Here is a 19,858-nt window from a genome sequence, read left to right on the forward strand (position 1 = left end):
CTGACAATGAGACTTATCTCAGATAACAAACTGTGCAAGCTTCATTTTCTGATGTGAAAGATCGAGAAATTGTGCAGGGATCTGTGCTGCCAGGATCTCTACTACCAAATTCAAAGTGTTGGTTTTTCATTAGAATTCATTCCCCCTTTTAAATTAAATGGAGTGCAAGGTCTAGTCATGTAACTTGATCTCTCAGTGGCATGTAATAGAATTTATTTTTAATAAGTTTTTTTTTAATGAGTGTCTTGACATGATTAAGAATGCATCAGATATCTTCAGTTGTTCCTAATCTGTAACTTTCCAACTGCCTTCCAATTTATTCACTTTCTTCACTAACCCCAATCCTAGAAGGGCACAAGAGCTGAAAAAAGCCACATAAAATTAGGGTTCCCGCCCCCAGCAAAGGGATAGCAATTCACTACTCGATATATATGGTAAGTTTGGCTTGGACAGCTGCTCCACTCTACATTATCCCAAACTTTTGATTGGTATCAATAACTACATTCTAAATTTACAATTTTGCTTAGGAAAAATTTTCTAAACCTTTTGGTTATGTTTTTTTTTTCTTCCTCCTTTCTCTCAGATCAAAGTGTATATGTAATTTTTGGTTTCTATTTTAACTAATATCATTGCTATCATTCTTTTAATCTATGTTTGATTTTGTTATGATTGTTGTTAAAAAATTAAAACAATAGTCTCCTCTTTTGCATTAATGCAACAATAAAAAATATCCATATTAGGGCTACACAATTTTTTGGAAATGCTTTTAAACAAAGGATCCAGATCTTGAACTTACAGAGACATGTATCTTTCTATTGTTCACTAAAATGCTTTTTTTTTTCTTTCCACATTCCCTTATCCCAGGGAAATAGCACTGCTGCTTGAATAATTGCTTGAAAGTGTTGATTCCTTAAAGCAGTAACGTCTTGTTCCAGATTTTTACAAATGTTGCCAAGTTTGCATTTGTGCATCATACCAGTCACTTCTTCCAAATAATTCTGAAGCATTTTTGAAGCATACATTAGCTCATGAAAAATCGAGTGACTTAAAAACTGTTACTATAAGAACTTAATAATATATGCATATTGTTAGCATTTCCAGGCAGACCATACAGGAAACATGACCAGATGACTAACAGTACTTTATTGTAAAGTTATCTTAACGGTATCTTGAAAATCTCCCAGGGCCTCTTTTTAGCCTGAGAAATTAGGGAAAGTCCCTTCTGAATCTTTCTCATTCCATTAAGTAGCTGGAGGCAATGCCCTCTCTTATCTGACCATTCCCTAAGCAGTATCTTATCTACGTACCCTAATCTCCCAAGGTCTGATTTACCATTAAAACATATTGGTTATATGGTTGATAAACAGAAAGTAAGACCTCATTTAATACAAACAATCATGGAAATAAATGAAGAAATGTGGTTAAGAATAGAAGCTAAATGTCAGAGTTTATCTTCATAATATTTTTGTGTATTCCCTTTTTGTATGTTTAAAATCAAAATTATATCTGCGTCCTATAAGATAAACATTATAGACTTCACATTGTTCTGTAGTACTGTATTTTTTTAAACAATAATTGTTTAAATACTTTTTATTGAGTATGAATAATATATTATAACGTTCAGGTTGAACTTTTGCCTTATGAAGTTTGATCATCTTTTTTATTTTTAAAGAATTTCCAATGTGTTCTTTTTATCTATTCCAGTAAGAAGTCATGCATGTGAACTAGACCAGCATGGAAAGCCAGGTAGATGTTCACATATCTGTTTGCTCAGCAACAGCTATAAAAGCAGGACTTGTCGCTGCCGGATGGGCTTTGTCTTGGGAAGTGATGGCAGATCATGCAAAAGTATGTTTTCAGATATCAAACACTTTACCAGATAGAAGTTGTGTTCAGAGTAGTATTCTCTATATTAAATAAAATATTTAATAATACCAGTTGCATGAGGTAAATGTTAGCTGGTGGAATTTGTTCAGCAGTATGCTCTTACCATATTAAACCAATAAAATCAAGATCAAGTGAGGTACTAATACCACTCTGTAAAGCCTTAGTAAGACCATGCCTAGAATACTGCATCCAATTTTGGTCACCGCACAATAAAAAAGATGTTGAGACTCTAGAAAGAGTGCAGAGAAGAGCAACCAAGATAATTAGGGAAGTGGAGGCAAAAGCATATGATGAACGGTTGCAGGAACTGGGCATGTTAATCTAGTGAAGAAAAGGATCAGAAAAGGATATTTGAGGAGCTGCCACAGAGAGGAAGGGGTCAAGCTATTTTCCAAAGCACTTAAAGGCCAGAATAATGGATGGAAACTGAACAAGGAGAGATTCAACCTTGAAATAAGGAGAAACTTTCTGACTGTGAGAACAATCAACCAATGGAACAGCTTGCCTTCGGACATTGTGGGAGCTTCATCATTGGAAGCTTTCAAGAAGAGACTGGACTGCCATCTGTCAGAAATGGTGTTCTGTCTGCCTGGGCAGGGGATTGGATTAGATGACCTACAAGATCCCTTCCAACTCTATTAACCTGTATGTATCTATGGACTGGACCTTGTAGCAACAGAGATATATTTCATTATTTCTTGTTATTCTTGTCTCCTAAGGATAGTATTATCAAATCCTTCCCCAACTGTAATGCTTAATTGGAGTGTTTATAGAAATCATGCTGACCCAGATCCAACCACAGTGCATTATTTGTATTAAAATATAAAGTTCAAATAATTTTTCAGAAATTTCCTTTTCTTGACATTTTGATGTTAGTTGAGTCCTATGATAAGTTTGTATTTTGTATTCTGATAACCTGTGTGAACCAATGCAAAAACTACCATAATGCAAGTTATATAACCAAAATTTTACTTACAATTTTTAAGTGAATCCAAAGATTAAAAAAAAAAAAAGATTTGAATACTTGTTGCTCTGGGTGCTTGTATTTTCAATATTGATTACAAAGTTGCAATATGTTTAAAAAGAAAGTAATTGACTATATAAGAATTTATTTATACATATTCAGATAAAAAGTATAATCTATTACTTTGTGATATTTTGCTTTAGTTTTTGAGTTTAAAAATGAAAATTAAATTGTGTCTTTGCTGAACTTTACAGTACTATTACATGTTAATAGCAAACAATAGATCCATTTTTATACAGCACTATACAAGTCCATTTTGCACTAACAATAGTCTATCTCCTTTTGGACTTTTGAAATATTAATTGGTATAAAAAGCAGTGATTGATTAGATGTAATGACTGTTTTAATTAAATTTGACAAATTTAATTGGTTTAATTGACCAATCCTTCTTAGCTCAGATGCCTTCAGAATATCCGAGATCTTAATTGTAGATGTTGAACTAAAAACAAACAAAAAAGTTTTACCATTAAATAAAGCAGCTTTGGTTTTTAGCACTGTATGTTTTTAGCACATTATGAAAGATTTGTGATTTAAGTTTTTAATACTTTTTATATAGGACTAAAGAATGAATTGTTCCTGTTTTATGGGAAAGGACGTCCAGGCATCATACAAGGAATGGATCTAAATACCAAAATAGCTGATGAACATATGATCCCTATAGAAAATTTGGTCAATCCTCGAGCTTTGGATTATCATGCTGAAACCAATTATATATACTTTGCGGACACTACTAGTTTCTTGATAGGACGTCAAAAAGTTGATGGCTCTGGGCGTGAAACAATCCTGAAGGATGGTATGTAGTGCAAGAAAAAGATTTCAATATTGAAAACTGAAAATTTCACCCAAGCATTTTCAGGCATCAACTTAACTTGGTTTATTTATTTTAAAACTCTGAAAATTTAGATTTTGTACTTAGTAACTGCAGGTTCATTATTGCCCAGAATATTTTTTATCATATATTACTGGGTATCTGGGATTTAAAATAGCCTGTATTTTTAACATATACTGTGAACTACCAGTTTCAGTGCCATGAAGCATAGAGCAAAGAAGCTTTTGGAACCTGACAAAGACAGGAAGAAGCAGAAATGCTGTGGGTTTAAGGGAAACTAGCACTTTCAAACTGTTAACTGTGCCACTCTAATTGAAGAGAAATAATTTCATTTAGCCTTGCTATGTCAGGTTTCTGCCATATTCAAGCCAATTGACCCCATCTATAGTTGAATTTGGACATTTATAGCCTGAGAAGAGGAAGTGCAGTACTAATGTTTTTCCCCCTCGACATTTTTTTTAATAAATAAATTTTATTAATTTTACAATTAAAACAAACCAACAACACATACACAAATGAAAGAAGAAAAAAAGAAGAAAATAGAAAGAAAAAATAGAAAACAATTAAAAACATTCTCATCTTCAACAGTGGGTAAGATCTCTTTTTTTTTTAACCCTTAATTTATGCCATATACACACACCTAATCTTTACATATATCTGTATATCACTGCTATGAGTTTATCCTATCTTCTTTTGCTTTATAGTGTAAAATCTATCTTTGGTCTATCCATTTGTACCAGCAGTTCCAGCTATTGTAGTATATTGAGGTGTCTTTATTTTTTAGTGCCAGATTTAGTTTGTCCATTTCTGCACAACTTGAAATTTTTTGAATGATCATTTCCTCTGATGGAACCTGAGGCTGCTTCCAACATTGGGCAAAGGCTAATCTGGTCGCTGTCAAAATGTGTATTATTATGTATTTTGCTTTTTTTGATAATTGTTTGTCAAAGATCCCTAACAAAAAGGACTCTGGTTTGTATTCTATCTGCTCTTTTGTCATTTCTTCCAGCCAAATTTTGATTTTCTGCTAATATTTTTGAGCTTTTGTACAGGACCACCACATATGGAAAAAAGTTTCCTCTTTTCCTTTGCATTTCCAGCAATTCGGACTCATATTGGGGTGCATCTTCGCCAATCTCGAAGGAGGAAGGTGCCATCTATAAAACATTTTATAGGCATTTTCTTTATATGCTACCGATTTTGTAATCTTATTTTTTCTACCCCAGACTTTTCCCATTCTGTTAGGGTAATGCTACATCCTACATTCCTACTCCAGGCAATCATGTTCCCTTTTAAATTTCTTCTTCTAATTCGACTTCTAATAAATAATTATAAAAATTTGTTTTTTGTTTTTGCCTGATCCTAATAAAATTTTATCTAATTGCTGGAGTTTATTGTTGATTCCGAATTCTTTCTTGTCCTGTTTGTATCTACTTTGAATTTGAAGGTATGCCCACTGATCAATTTTTTTGTCCTCGCTCTTGAAGTTCTTGCCTCGATTTCAAATTTCCTTGTGTATCCAATAGATCCTTATATTTAATCATTTTAGTGATATCCAGATTATTTGGGTGAATCATCGCCTCCATTGTTGAAATCCAGATTGGTACTTTTATACAGTGTTTTTTCCATATTTTCTTCCAATTAGTTAATAATGAGTCTCTGATTAGATGTCTGTGGAAATATTTTTGACTAGTTTTCCCTACATCCCATAAAAAAGCATGCCCCTCGACATTTCTATTTTATTACCCATTTCATTGCATTTATCATAAAATAATTTCCCAATTGCCAAGGAAATACTACAAAACTATCATAAAGCAAGGAAAATCAATATTTAATGGAAATTGGAATACTTTAATAGTTTAATAGATTTAATAGTGAGTAGTATCAGGTTTGATATCCCTAATACCCCTGATATATTCTTCACTGTAAGAGGAGATATTCCTGAGGCTTTTAAAGGAGATTTTGGTTTGTCCTCTTTTTTAAAAACCATCACTTGACTCTACCTGCCTGTACAATTTTCACTCATTTTCCCATCTTCCCATTTTAGGGAAAGTGGTAAAAAAAGGTGGTTGCTTGGAAACTTCAGAGATTTCTGGGTAAAACAGATTTCCTGGATCCCCTTCTATCTGGATTCAGATCTGGCTATGGGACAGAGACAGCTTTGATCACACTTATGGATGATCTTTGGCAAGAGCAAGATGCAAGTAGTGTAACCATTCTCTCCATTCTTAACCTCTTAGAGACCTTCAATACCATTTACCCCACAAAGCTGCTTTGAGGCCAGCTTCGTGAGTTGGGATTGGGTGACACAGTTTTAACCTGTTTTAGCTCCTTTCTCCAAGCTTACTCCCAATCAGTGTTTAGGGAGTGAGAGATCCAACTCCTGACTGCTCACTTACACTGTCCTCAACATTTGGTACTCTCTTCTCTGTTATTGAAGCACTGGGTGAGATCTGTAACCACGGGTTGAGATATCATCAATATGCTGATGATACTCAGCTCTGCATTTCTACACATGGTGATCCAAGTGATGCTGTCACTGTCCTCTTGCAATGTGTGGGGGCTGTGGGGTCCTGGATGTGGGGGGGAATGGACTTTGACTGAACCCTGGCAAGTCTGACTGGCTTTGGGTGCATGGAACCTCAGCATTTGGGGTTTTGCCCTCTCTGGTTCTAGATGGGTTCTAGATGGGGTTGCACTTCCCAGTTCGAAGCTAGGGGTGTTCACCTGAAATCAGGTCTCCTGCACAAAGAGTAGGTAGTGAGTGTGACTGGGAGAGCTTTTGCACCACTTTGGTTTATGCACTTTTCCTGGATCATGAGTCTGCGCTCAATTATTCAATCCCCAACCCTTAAAATCCAATTGGTACAAAGTAAGGCAGCGAGTGCAGTCTTTGGAGCCCCTAGGATGGCTCATATTGCACTACTTTCCGTGAACTACAGGCTACAGGTCTGCTTCTGAGTGTAATTCAAAATGTTGAATTGCAAACCTTTAAAGCTCTGAATGGCATAGATCTAGGCTACCTGATAAACCCTATTATCCCATTAAATCTAGCCCATCCTAGTCAGTCTGGCAGAGTGGACATACTGTGAATGCTGTCAGACAAAGAACTGTCATGATCCAGAAGACCCTTCTCTGCCTCAGCACTCTCCCCTGCTGTCAGGGTTCCAAGTAACCCCTCCAACAGAATTAAAACTCCAAGGTGAAGTTCTTCCTCAAAGTACAAATTTATTGGAGACATCATGTTGGCACATCTGAGAAAACCCCAAAGCTAAATTCCTGCGTTTTCCCCTCCCAAAGTAAAACCCAAAGTTCCTTCCCCTGCATTCATCTCTGCATCACATGGTCCAATCAAATTAACATCCCAACTCCAGCCAACTTCTATCACACCTTCTCAGGTGCCAGTTGGATGTTCTTGGTTCCCATGGGAAAGAACATTGTTGTGATTATGCTCCCTCACTATCTACACCTCCCACCTTTCATTCCCACGACTAGCTAAACCATCACTGTGGCAGCCCTGTAGACTCTCTCAAAGGATGACTATAGGGCTGACACCCACTTTGAAACATCATATATGTATTACTGAGTATCTACTGGCCGGATGCCCTTCCTGTCACCAATGAGGAGTTATATTCAGCATATATATTCTCAATGTGCTCAGAGAGAAATATCTGCCTCTACCTAGGATCGAACTCACAGCCTCCTGATTGTGAGACAAGAGCTCAATTTCTAGGCCACTGCACCGCCACAAAGCATACACACACACACACACACACACGTATATATATATATATATATATATATATATATATATATATATATATATATATATATATATAATATATAATAATATATAATGTGTGTGTGTGTGTGTGTGTGTAAAATTGCTGTTGCATTTTTTGGGAGTGGTTTCCACCCTTCCTGTGTAATATATAGAAATAAAATTTGGGAAACTTTGCACTCCCAGTTCACACTCAACAACTTTGTCAAGAGATATTTTCTTCTATATTCCTTAATATTAATTCTGATTTAATATGGAGAATAAGAATTCTTCCTCTTTCTGCAGTACTTCTTAAAGCATTTATATTCTCTTATTATGTAGATCTAAGATGTTTTCTTATTTTTTAATGTTACAATGCATCACCTTACTTTCTTTAAAACCTATAGAAATGTCTCCTTGGTTATTATGGAATACTAGAAAAACAATTATGTGCAATGAGTCAGAAATATGAAGTTTCAATATGTAATCTGGTTTTAGCACAACGTTGCACAGTCTATATTACATTTTTCTTTGAAAGTTCAAAAGCAAAACAACAAATTAATAAACCATGTTGGAAAGTAGCCTGGTTTTCAGCTAAATATATTGCAGTATCTAACATGTTTAATTACTCTTGAAAATATCATTTTTGATGCTACTCAATAAAAAAATATAGAAGCAAATGAAAATATAAGATATCTTATTGGGAATACTTGATGAACTGTTATATATTCTAAACAGCTGTTATTCTAATGATCCAGCTGGCTTAATGTATCCCCTATCTTGCTTAGGTTTTTTTAATATAGATATGCAAACACACACACACACACACACACACACACACAATATACACAATATACACATACATATACACATATGTGTAATAGTTACTGGTACTTTAGATAAGCTAACTAGGTTTATTCCCCAACAGATACGATCTATATAATTATTTGCATTAACACAGTATTATCCATTAAGTACTGTTAATTTATTACCATAATCTTTCGTTCATTTACAATGCATATGTTTTGGCACCATTATTATTTTATTGCCAGGATATTCTTTTATTATGATAAAAGAAGCTACTAAGAGATAATTATTGATTCTGTACTGCTTTTAGATAGGCTATGCCAGGAAGGTATTTGAACCATTCTTCATGCTACCTTAAACTCCTGAAAGAGAAGGCTGGATATAAATCAAATATTGCAATTTTGGGGAAAAAAAAACATAAAATGGTTTACAGCATTGCAATCCACACCATTCCAGAAAATTGTCAACAGCGCAACTTGGTTCCATTATAAAGAATTGTTCTAGATTCTGCATTGCTGTTGCTTGGTCATTAACCCCTTTCACTTTGATATATTTCTTGCTTCAAAGTCTTGCCCCTTGATTCATGCTGAAGACAATAAGTTCAAAGCTATTTGTACTTTATAACTGGTCAGTTTAAATATTCAGTATCATGAATATTATGATTATAGTCAGATTATGATCACTATTTGCTTAGGCTTTTATAAAAGATGTATTAGCTTTATCTTGTTATTGTTTACCATTTTGTGAAATGCAACAGCAATTATAATTATAAATAACTATAATTATTTATGATTATATTAATGACTTATGTTGAGAATACTAGTAAAGATATTATAATACTATACACATTCACATGCACACACATAAAATTATATATATCTTGTTTGTTTACACAGATCTCGATAATGTAGAAGGCATTGCAATAGACTGGATTGGAAATAACTTGTTTTGGACAAATGATGGCTACAGGAAAACAATTAATGTTGCCAGGCTAGAGAAAGCTTCTCAGAGTCGTAAAACTCTACTGGAAGGTGGCATGTCTCACCCTCGAGGAATCGTGGTGGATCCTGTTAACGGGTAGGAAAACTTTCATCTTAAATAACAGTTTATCTAGTTGAAAATGCACTAGGAAGATTCACAAGTTATTTACAAAAGGTTGGTTAAGGTCATTATCATTTGTCATTTGTCTATACAGTCACCTGATTTGACTCAATATTGTGTATGTGTGTGTGTGTGTGTGTGTGTGTGTGTGTGTGTGTGTAATGAAATGAAATAGAAATGATTAAATGTGTGGTTATAACTGGACAGTCTCTGACCCATTGTGTCATCATTTTAGAGATACTTCCATACCCCAAACAGAGAAATGGAATGACCGTGGGCATACAAAAAAGCAGTGGCAGCAGGAACGACTCCTGATTTCCTGCCAGATGATAATGTGACTGCACTAACCACGGCAACATGGCAGCACTGAAGCAACTTTGTCAAATATCAATCCTATAGAAGTTATGGGTTTAGATTTTGAATGCATTTTATTAACTCCTTAACTCATTTCATTAACTCATTTGAGGTACATTGAAATTGTTGCCTTATGAGGAGCATATCACCCAACTGATGGTTACAAACAATAAAATAGAATTTTGGTACTATGTAGATATCAAGATACATGTACGCTTTGCATCTGGATAGAAAAATCAAATGCATAGGCATAAGACTGGGGAGATAGTACATGGGATTTTATGTAGTGCTTGTCCATTATGGGTTATTTAGAGATTGTTCTGTCTTTAACTTTTCTGGATGAATATAAAGACAGTTAGATAAACTCTACAAAGGCTTCCATACAAAGTTTCTTTATTAGATTGTAATAGGCATCCATAACTCACAGTTATGTTGAGATTCATCTAATGTCCAATCTTTGCATAGTCATCTTCATAGTGTGAAAATATGGTTATCTTCATCCCATAATGATACAGCAAGGGAACCAGCACGCTGCTGGGTCCAGGCAAGGAAAGAACAAAGGCTTCCCCCAACCCCACTAGAGGTCAATTCAGTGACCAATCAGGATTAAAGATGTGACCACATAACATGAACTACATTTCGCATGAGGCATTCCCTTAAGGGGACTGCTCCCAATTCCCAACTAACTATATACTGTCTGACCAGCATAGAGATGATTATTGAGCTTTCAGTTCACCAGGGGCATGCAATCAAGGTAACCCAGAAGAGTATCAGTTGTATGAACCAAAATAATGTATTAAAAATTGTATTTACACCACTTTTTTAAAAATTGGATCCTTACCTTTCTGAACAGATTTAACTCTTGACAGAATGAGGAAAGGGAACTTTTTTCTTCAACGCCGTTGAAATTCCTTGTTCTACTCAAAGAGACTTTATAAATGTTCTAGAGCTCTGGAGAGAGAAGTCTCTTGCAAAATTTACTTCCCAATCTTTCTCCATCAGAATCATTATTCTGAATGAAAGTTTTATTCATGTGTTCACCAAAAAAAGTGGATCAGCTATATATTTGGCCTCAAAACCTTGTTTCTAATTTATAGTAAAGCACATAGCTGCCCAGAGTTTCCTTGGACTGTGAGATGGGCAGCATATAAATTTAATAAACACATAAATAAATAAAATAAAAATAACTAAATGGTCCCAAAATAATTTGTAAGAAATCAGTTTAACTTCACTTTCCATATATTTTTCAGGAGAAAAGTTTAGGCCAGCTTATAGTTTAGATAATAATCAAGTTACAAGTGGAATTGGATCTGGAATTTCCATCACTAAGTGATGTGGACTTAAAGTGCAATATCATGTGACTTCATTGCTTAGTGGTGCCAATCTTTGCACTCCCCATTGCACAATGGGAAATGCGAAAACTTAAGAAAACAAATATGTATTTTATGTATGGTATTCAGCTTTGTTCGGGTATTTTCCCACGTCATTATAGTTGTGCTTTTAAAGTTGTAGCAACGTTTCAGCAGAATCTCATCTGCCATCATCAGGCTTCTGTATAGTGTTCGTCTATAATGACGTTGGAAAATACCCGAACATAGCTGAATACCATACATATAAATACCCACAAAAACTTAAGAAATGTGTGTGTGTGTGTGTGTGTGTGTGTGTGTGTGTGTGTGTATCAACTCCACTATCACTCTCCTTTAAAAGTTACTTCCCTGTCCCAATTCCCTAATAACTTTATTTTCTTCCACCACTCAATTAAAGCAATTAACTGAATATAATATTAACTCATATTAATAACATATTATATTACAAATGATTAAATACAAAGAAATAAACAGTTGTGCTTTCTGACTATTCCTCTCCCTACCTTGGTAGGGCAAGAATTTTTGGAATAGCAAAATACTGCAACAGTATTTTGTAAATTTTGTAGTATGTATAAATTTTGTCAGGATAAAGCTAGAAAAAGAAAATCTGCCTTGGGAAATCATGTAAACCAATTAGTATAACTCCATACAAATAATTATTTTCCTTATTGCAAAATACTGTGATTATAGTTTTAAAAACCAAGACATGATAAATTTGTTGAGTAGCTATAGTATTCCACTAATTAAAACACTATTTGCTCTGCTTTGGCTGGAATAAAAGTCAGCTTGGGATACGGTAGAACATTGGCTCAGAATAATAACATCAAGATTAAAATATCAGATGTCATAATAAATGCATTTTATAACATTTAGCGTTCCCTCTGCTTCCACAAGTTTCAGTGAACATTAGTTTAATATTTGTGCAGTACAGCCAAAAACAAGATAGTGGAACTTGGACAAAAATCAAGTTGTAATTAAATATATCCATAACATCGATTGTTAGCCTGTACATATATACACACAGAGACAATTCTCCCACCCACCCCAATATTTGTTTGGAAAAGCTGAGTAAAACAAGCAAGCACTATTAAACATTATGAGAGATGCAAAAAACCCAGGGCCAAAATCGAATTCAAAAAGCACTGTTATTTTTTTCTTTGCTATCTCTAAACAAGAATCTGATCTCGTAACAGTCAAGGCAAATGGGCTCCAGACCCATTTCGATGGACTTCAAGGGAGTCTGAGCTTAGGTTTCTTTCAGGGGTATAGGGACTCCAAACTGATGATGTGTTTGGCCCCCCTTTCGAAATCTGGCTGGTCATCCCCTAAATATCCAAGACTATTGAAACTGATTACATAGTTTTGATTTTTACTGAAGGAAAAAACTAATCTTATGGATCAGTAGCACATCTGTGCAACATCCACCCATCTTCTGGTCCACCTTTTAATTCGACCAGCAAACTTCAATACACTTCTTGGTATCTTTCTTTCCTTTACCTTTCCTTGGCAGTTGTCTCCATCACAAGCTGCTATCAATGTTTTTGCGTTTTTTTTCCCTACTAACTCGCACCATAAAACACCTTTATGTGCAACATGCATGAATTCTGACAGTATCCCAATCAAACATGTTCTCTTCCAGGCATGAGCTCTCTGGTACTCCAATCCAAAATTTACTTTCAAAGTTTGGGGAAAAGACCAAATTCAGATGGAATTTGTTTGATTTCTTTTTAGGGTCTTTAAATCAGTGCTTACTCATGGTGACTGTCTATAAACATCCCTACCATTTTTTTGGCAATATTTCCAAAAGTGATTAGCTATGAGTAAGTGTGACTGATCCAAAGTCACCCAGTTGTGCTTTGTGTCCAAGGCAGGACTGGAACTCATGGTATCCTCATTTCTAGACCTTTGCCTTATTTATTTATTTGTATCCCGCTTTTATTATTTTACAAATAAATCAAGGCAACTAACATATCCAGCACATCTTTCTTCTCTTATTTTCCCCACAAGAACAACCCTGTGAGGTAAGCAAAAGTGGCTGGCCCAAAGACACTCTTTCATGTTTAAGGTGAGACTAGAACTCACTTTCCAGCCTGGCACCTTAATTATTAGGAATCCTGATTCATTTGCTATTTGTGTTATTTCCTTATTAAAGCCTCCATTTATTTCTTTATTTAAAATACTTGTATTAGCTCCACCTTAAATTTCTGCTAGGCTTATAAGTACTATAAAAGTTAAAAATGTCAAAATTTTTAAAAAATGAAAACAGAAGCAATACCTGGTGCCACAACCAAACTTTCTCAATGCAACCCACAATGCTATCTTCCAACTCTGACTTCATCCAATTCCAGCACTTGGGAGAAATACTAAATTATGTTTGGCATTTGTCTCATGTCCTACTCTGAAACATAACCTCAATAGTGTAAAAGTTACAGATAATGGTGATTAAAATAAAATTTAAAAAGAAAAATGTTTCATATACCATAAATGTAAAACTAGCTTAGTTGTTTAGTTATTACTAAATCTAGGCACTAAATCTAGGCGTATAGAAACATATTGCTCCATTGTTTTGCGCCATCATTGTATTTCTATTAGATTTTATCAAAATAGGTCTAGCAAACTAGAAGACCTTTTTATATGACTAGGTAGCTACAAATATACTCATTTTGTAGGACCATGTGTATTACTTTACAGTAGGAACTGTAATTGCTAAATTCCATACTACAAATGAATATTATTGGAATTTTGCCTATTTTTTAATTAATATCTTATGCTAAATCATTGCCACATAATTTGAGCCTGGTTTTGGATGTGACAGATATAAACTGCAAAACACTTAGGACAATGTTTTAAGTAATATCCTTTTAACAAGTCAAATAAATGTTTTCAAGGTCTATTGATTCATTGTACTTTTGGAGAGAGTAAAGAGTATATTGATTAGGTTATTTACTTCAGTTCTAGACAGCTGACATAAAGATTTCATTAAAGGCATTCTCAAATGAGCCTTGACTGTATCTGAAACTGTAGTTTGTACAGCTTAGTATCATATGTAATAAATAAAGGATTATCTGCCAGGCAGTATTTCCAATAGGTAGAGCCATGGTAACTCTTAAATATATTTTACTGTTGCATTATTATTCAACATACTTACAAAATGATGTTACAAGAATTTATAAGTTCATGTCCAATCTATCTATCTAATTTTTGGAGTCCTTGGTAGTCTCTGAGTTTAATTGTTTGCTTGCAGACATTTCATTATCTGACTGGGTAACGTCATCTGTTAATGAGTGTGGGGTTTATATACAGTAGCATGCCCTGCCAGTATTGGTGGGATATGGTATTTAATTTTAATTTTCTCTATAGGTCTGAGTCATATTCCCAGTGTTTTAGAAACGATGACAGGATTTCAAGCAATGTAAATTAGAAAGCTATTAGAATTGATGAATTTTTTTTGTGAGTATCAACTTAGTGAAAGGTGAAGTTTCACAATTACCCAGATTTTTAGACTGGATTTGATGTTTTTATTACCTATCAAGTGCTTCCCAAGGATCTGACATAGGCAGATGCAATTGTTTGATGGTGTAAAAGAGTCATCATAGGATGTAAGCTGTTCCAAGTAAAGCTTTTGCAATTGACTGATGATGATTTTGTCAATGTTGATGCTGTTCAAGTGCTGCTCCAGATGTTTTGGGATTTGGGATAATAATATTATGTATGGGTAATCTTCAGTTAAATTCACAATATAAGAGTGGTAGAAACTTAATAATTCAAGTCACAGTAAGGACCTAAAAATTATTAAAGTAGAGTTGAAGAGTATAGGCAGTTCCAAGCAGGGTGAGTTTTTTGTAAAATTAGGGTGTTCAGATCTGATAAATTCAATATTTCCAGATACTGAGGAAGTTTTTAGATATCGTTCTGAGACTTCCAACAATTACTATTATTACTATTATTATTCTACATAAAAATAACAATATACACAACAAACGAGATAATCATGCTGGGTTTCACATCACAAATCACTTGTCGAACATTTCCCAAGTGTTTAGGACTGTGTGATGTATCGGCAGATTATGCAAGCCGATCCCAGTAAGGTGGCCTTCTGCAGCTGACCAATGGTGATCTTGTCAGCACCAATTGTTTTTACATGCTTGCCTAGGTCGTTATTATTATTATTATTATTATTATTATTATTATTATTATTATTATTATTATTATTATTATTTTCTCAGAAGAGGGAAAACAGAAACCTTAAACAAAAAATATGAAGGGATTTCAGGTTGTTTATGATTAAAATTCTAGAACTAAAATTTAATGGTTCAATTAATGTTTTTTATTTGTCATTTCACAGCTGGATGTATTGGACAGATTGGGAAGAAGATGAAATAGATGATAGTATGGGAAGAATTGAGAAAGCATGGATGGATGGTAACAACCGTCAAATATTTGTGACATTAAAGATGTTGTGGCCAAATGGATTAACTCTGGATTATCAAAATAATATATTATACTGGTGTGATGCCTATTATGATCATATTGAAAGAATATATCTGAATGGAAGTGACCGTAAGGTAAAAGAATATATAATACTTCCCCCCGCCCCGCAGATTTTCTGTTTAGTGAATTATCTTGCCACTTTGTTTATTCCCCTTTCTCTTTAAGGCTGCCTATTGATTATCTTGTGGAAGTACCCAGTCTACGCACTATTGGATTATTTTGTGGGGAAAGGAAGGAGGGGGGGGAAGAAGGAAGGAAGGAAGGGAGGGTAAAAAGGGTTTTGAAATCCTTGTTATATTGTAGATTAGATCAAGATACACAAATTCATGCTAAGTCTCATATGAGCGCTTACTAATTATCTTAATATATTTGGCCATAGTAGTACATGACATCATATATCAGCATTTTTAGGAATTTCGTAAAAAATGTTTCACATGAATATACACACTCATTCAGTAGAGTGTAAGGAAGATGGTCCTGAAAAAGATAGGTAAAAGCCATTACTAAATTGATGATGAAAAAAAAAAACTTAGGCCTATAAGAAGGAGACAATGTGTGGAAGAAATTTAAATAAACACCTTCCTAATTCACTTGGGTATAAGAAGGGGGAAAAGGTACAGCACAATCTACCTTGCAAGATTCTACTATTATAGCCATTCTCAGTAAAAGTAGTTTCAGTTTTTGTTTCAGAAGCTGATTCCTGGTCTGATTTATTTAGTAGAGTTGATATGTACTCACACACAAATTTACATGTACTATAAGACAATTTATGTATGAATTTTTCTATTTATTTTTTTTTACTATCCCTATGATTAGATAGAAAAAATGATATGTGAGAGATCATTTGGCTTTCTGTATTTCAAATTTGTCTTATGCTTTTTGTTGTTTTCATATGGTGAGTAAAAGTAATATTTTTATTTCATATTGGACCAAGTCTCTATCTGCGTGGCCAAATCATATTATACAGGAAAAAAACTTAGTCTCAGGTGTTACAGTTTTATTTAGCCTGGAATTTAACAATTCCTATAAAATTGATGGTGATATTTTTACACAGTTAATGGTCTGAAATATATTTCATGATGTTTATTTTGTATTTATTCTACTTTTAATTATGAACATTGCATAGATATGCTCTGTATAATTGCCATTGTTGAGATTTTTTTTTGTCTGTCCAATTCGTGTGCACTGAATTTAGATACAGATAGAACTGTTAGAATGATAGTTGCAATAACTTGTGAAAAAACTGATTTTACTACATTGTACCAAACCCAGCTTGGACATCTGTTATCTATCTTCCTTCTAGAATTAGTGATCCAAATTATTACAAATCATCAGAGCTGGTTTCTTGGGTTACCAATAATGGAAAATTAGGTAATCATGTACCTCAAGGTCTAGCCAAGGCATCACTTACTATTTTTATTTTGGAGGATTTAGTGCTAGACATAGAACTCTCTCTCTCCCCACCCACCCACCCAAACCCACACACTCATCCACATACACACACGCGCTCTCTCTCTCTCTCTAAACTGTGAATAGGACTGCCCATGATTGAACATCCTTACTCAAAGTAATGGAAGACAATGATAGTTTTGATCTAATAGACCTAAAATCCCTGTTTATGGAAGGTCAACATAAAGAAATTGTCTAAAAAGAGAATGCATGAGTTTTACATATTGCTTTTTCTTTTTGTTTAATTTCATACAGAAAAAGCACATCTTTTCCTATCCCTAAATTAATCTCTGAACAATTGGATGAAATTAGGCAATGTTTTGTGTCTTTATGGTCAACTAGTCCTTTGAATTTGTACAAATGGTTTTCCAGTACGTTTTTCTAAGGTGTAACAAAATTAATCACAACCTTAGTAATCTAAGTCTATATGTATACTATGTTGGTGTGGATTTTTGTTAGAAAAATGTAATTAGAAAGAATAGAGAACTCTTAATAATTAATAAGATATTTGAGAGGAATGTATAAGCCTTAGATATAAAGTAGATCAGCTAAGGATGAAATGGAATATTTTTTCTTTCTCCCCAACCTTTAAAAATCTGACAAAATTAGGAAATAGGTTTATTATCTGAAGATAATTAAATTGGTGCTTTAGTGATTGGATTTAGTGATTTTTTTCTGTAAAGAAAACTTTAAATATAGTTGCACACACATTAAATCAAATATTCACATTTTTCTTAATTTCTGATTAAATGTTAAATTATGTAATGATATATTGAATGCTACAACTATTCAATATCAATCAATTGTAGGTGATCTACAGTGGAAAAGAATTGAATCATCCATTTGGTCTATCGCATCATAGAAATTATATTTTCTGGACAGATTATATGAATGGGTCTATTTTCCAACTGGATTTGATATCTAGAAATGTGACACTTCTGAAAAGTGAGAGATCCCCTCTCTTTGGGTTGCAGATTTATGATCCCCAGAAACAACAAGGTATTGAAAATAACATTTCCTGCATTCACACCATGTAGCACTTAAATAATTGTAGTTATAGAAAGAGTAAACTTTCAACATTGCCTCAGACTTTCTCATCAATCTGTTGTGAACACACTAATCTATTAGATGTGAAATTAATTCTAAGTACTAAATCAATGCAGATGTGTAAAATATATTTAGTGAAAGATAAATACCACTTGTCATCAATGAAATAAACATGGGTTAGTTTTGAAAAAGATTTTGCAGATCTGTTGATGTAGTGATGCATATAAATCATCCCTTAAAATAATAAAATAAGTATATCTTCCACATCTTCTGCTGCTGCTACTGCTTTGGAAGTTACCTCTAGCTGTTTTACATGTGTGAACTTTTGAGTTAATCCTCAACATCATGTATTACAATGTTTGTCAACACCTGAGACAGCGTGCTTTTCAAATTACTCACAACATGCTGTTTCGGAGGTGCCACATATGTGCAGGGGAAGGGGGATGCATGAGTGATGGGTGTTGGGTGATGAGCAGGGGTCTCAAACACAATTTACCTGGGGGCCGCTGGAGGCAGAGTCTGGGTGAGGCTGGGCCGCATAATATTATACTTTATATTATACTTTATATTTATATTATACACTAATATTATACTTTCATATCATGGTGGGAAGCACAGGATATAGTCCTGTGGGCCGCAATTGGCCGGCAGGCCATGAGAATGAGACCTCTGGTGATGAGACTCATGCTGGGAGAGGAGTCAGGAGAGCAAGCCAGCTGTAGTTGGTTCAGAAGCCTTCCAGGCCTGAAGAGTACTTGCTGGAGTCAGCCAGAGAGCAACCGGGCTTGAAGAGTGCTATCTGGACATGGGCCAAAAAAGTACTTGCGGGAGCCAGCTACGAGCAACCAGGAACAGGAGGGCGGGGCATGCTGGGTCTGTATAGCTAGCTGGCTAGCAGAAGCCAGTAATGCTGGCTTTAGAGATCCTTTTACCTTGTATTGTTCACCATGTGCCAAGCTGAGACTCCAGTAAAGAGACCCATTCTGCTCACAGTGTGGCCTCTTCTTTTGCTGTTTTGATTTGGAACTGTGACATTGTTTTTAATAGAAATTTCATAAAACTAATTTTACAGAATTTGGCCATTAATTATGGTTGTTATTGTTATTGTTGTTGTTTACTATATCAACTATTCGCTGAAGATCATCACACTAGTTGTTTTATTTCCCAGAATAGGAAGTCAAGATATAAATCAAACAATAAATAAATCTCAATATTTTTCTCATAAAGAGTATGAAAATGTATGAATTTTCTAAAAATCTTCTGTAGCTAACAGAAAATTTACAAAAGAAAATTTACAAAAATAAATGATGGCAAGACTTAAGAAAACTTAAGAAAATCCTAAAATTAGCCTGATGAGGTATACAATTGGATCTGTGGTCCCTGGTGCTCTCTGAGCTTGGCTGTGTTTTTTTTTTTTTTTTGGGGGGGGGGAGGTTAGATGTTTCATTATCCAAACTTGGTACAGTAATGATGTTATTTAGTTTGGAAATATTTGCAAGAAAATAACCAAGCTCAGAGAGCACCAAGGATTTCACAGTACAACTCTGAACTATAAATATCCTCCTTTATTAGAATTGAGTCAGTCTGGAATGGGAATTATAGATTGAATATAATCTGCTAGATCATTAGGAGTGAGACTTATTCAGCGGAATTCCCTTTTCAGAAAAATATAAAACTTTCTTTAATCTCTTACAGTCAGAATATTGAGTGTTGTTAGTTTGGATAACTTTCACATGCCG

The 19,858-nt window shown here is 34.4% G+C and overlaps 1 protein-coding gene and 1 long non-coding RNA gene across 2 annotated transcripts in view; both read left to right on the top strand.

Annotated features, from left to right (window-relative positions):
• Nucleotides 1-3,712, top strand: part of LOC148127996 (low-density lipoprotein receptor-related protein 1B-like) — a 363,162-nt gene extending 359,450 nt beyond the window's left edge. Inside the window, exons 10-11 of the mRNA XM_087925379.1 lie at nt 1,705-1,848; nt 3,468-3,712. Coding sequence (XP_087781505.1) covers nt 1,705-1,848; nt 3,468-3,712 — 389 coding nt within the window. The remainder of the gene's footprint in view (nt 1-1,704; nt 1,849-3,467) is intronic.
• Nucleotides 3,713-9,203: 5,491 nt separating this feature from the next.
• On the top strand, nt 9,204-18,067 carry LOC148127998 (uncharacterized). Its single transcript, XR_015740790.1, has 3 exons — nt 9,204-9,384; nt 15,478-15,697; nt 17,882-18,067. It is a non-coding gene; the product is annotated as an uncharacterized LOC148127998 (long non-coding RNA).
• The last annotated feature ends 1,791 nt before the right edge of the window (nt 18,068-19,858 follow it).

The sequence above is a fragment of the Pseudonaja textilis genome, chromosome 1 (genome assembly GCF_049901715.1).
Source record: "Pseudonaja textilis isolate UNSWEBS1 chromosome 1, rPseTex1.2, whole genome shotgun sequence".
Lineage (NCBI taxonomy): Eukaryota > Metazoa > Chordata > Lepidosauria > Squamata > Elapidae > Pseudonaja > Pseudonaja textilis.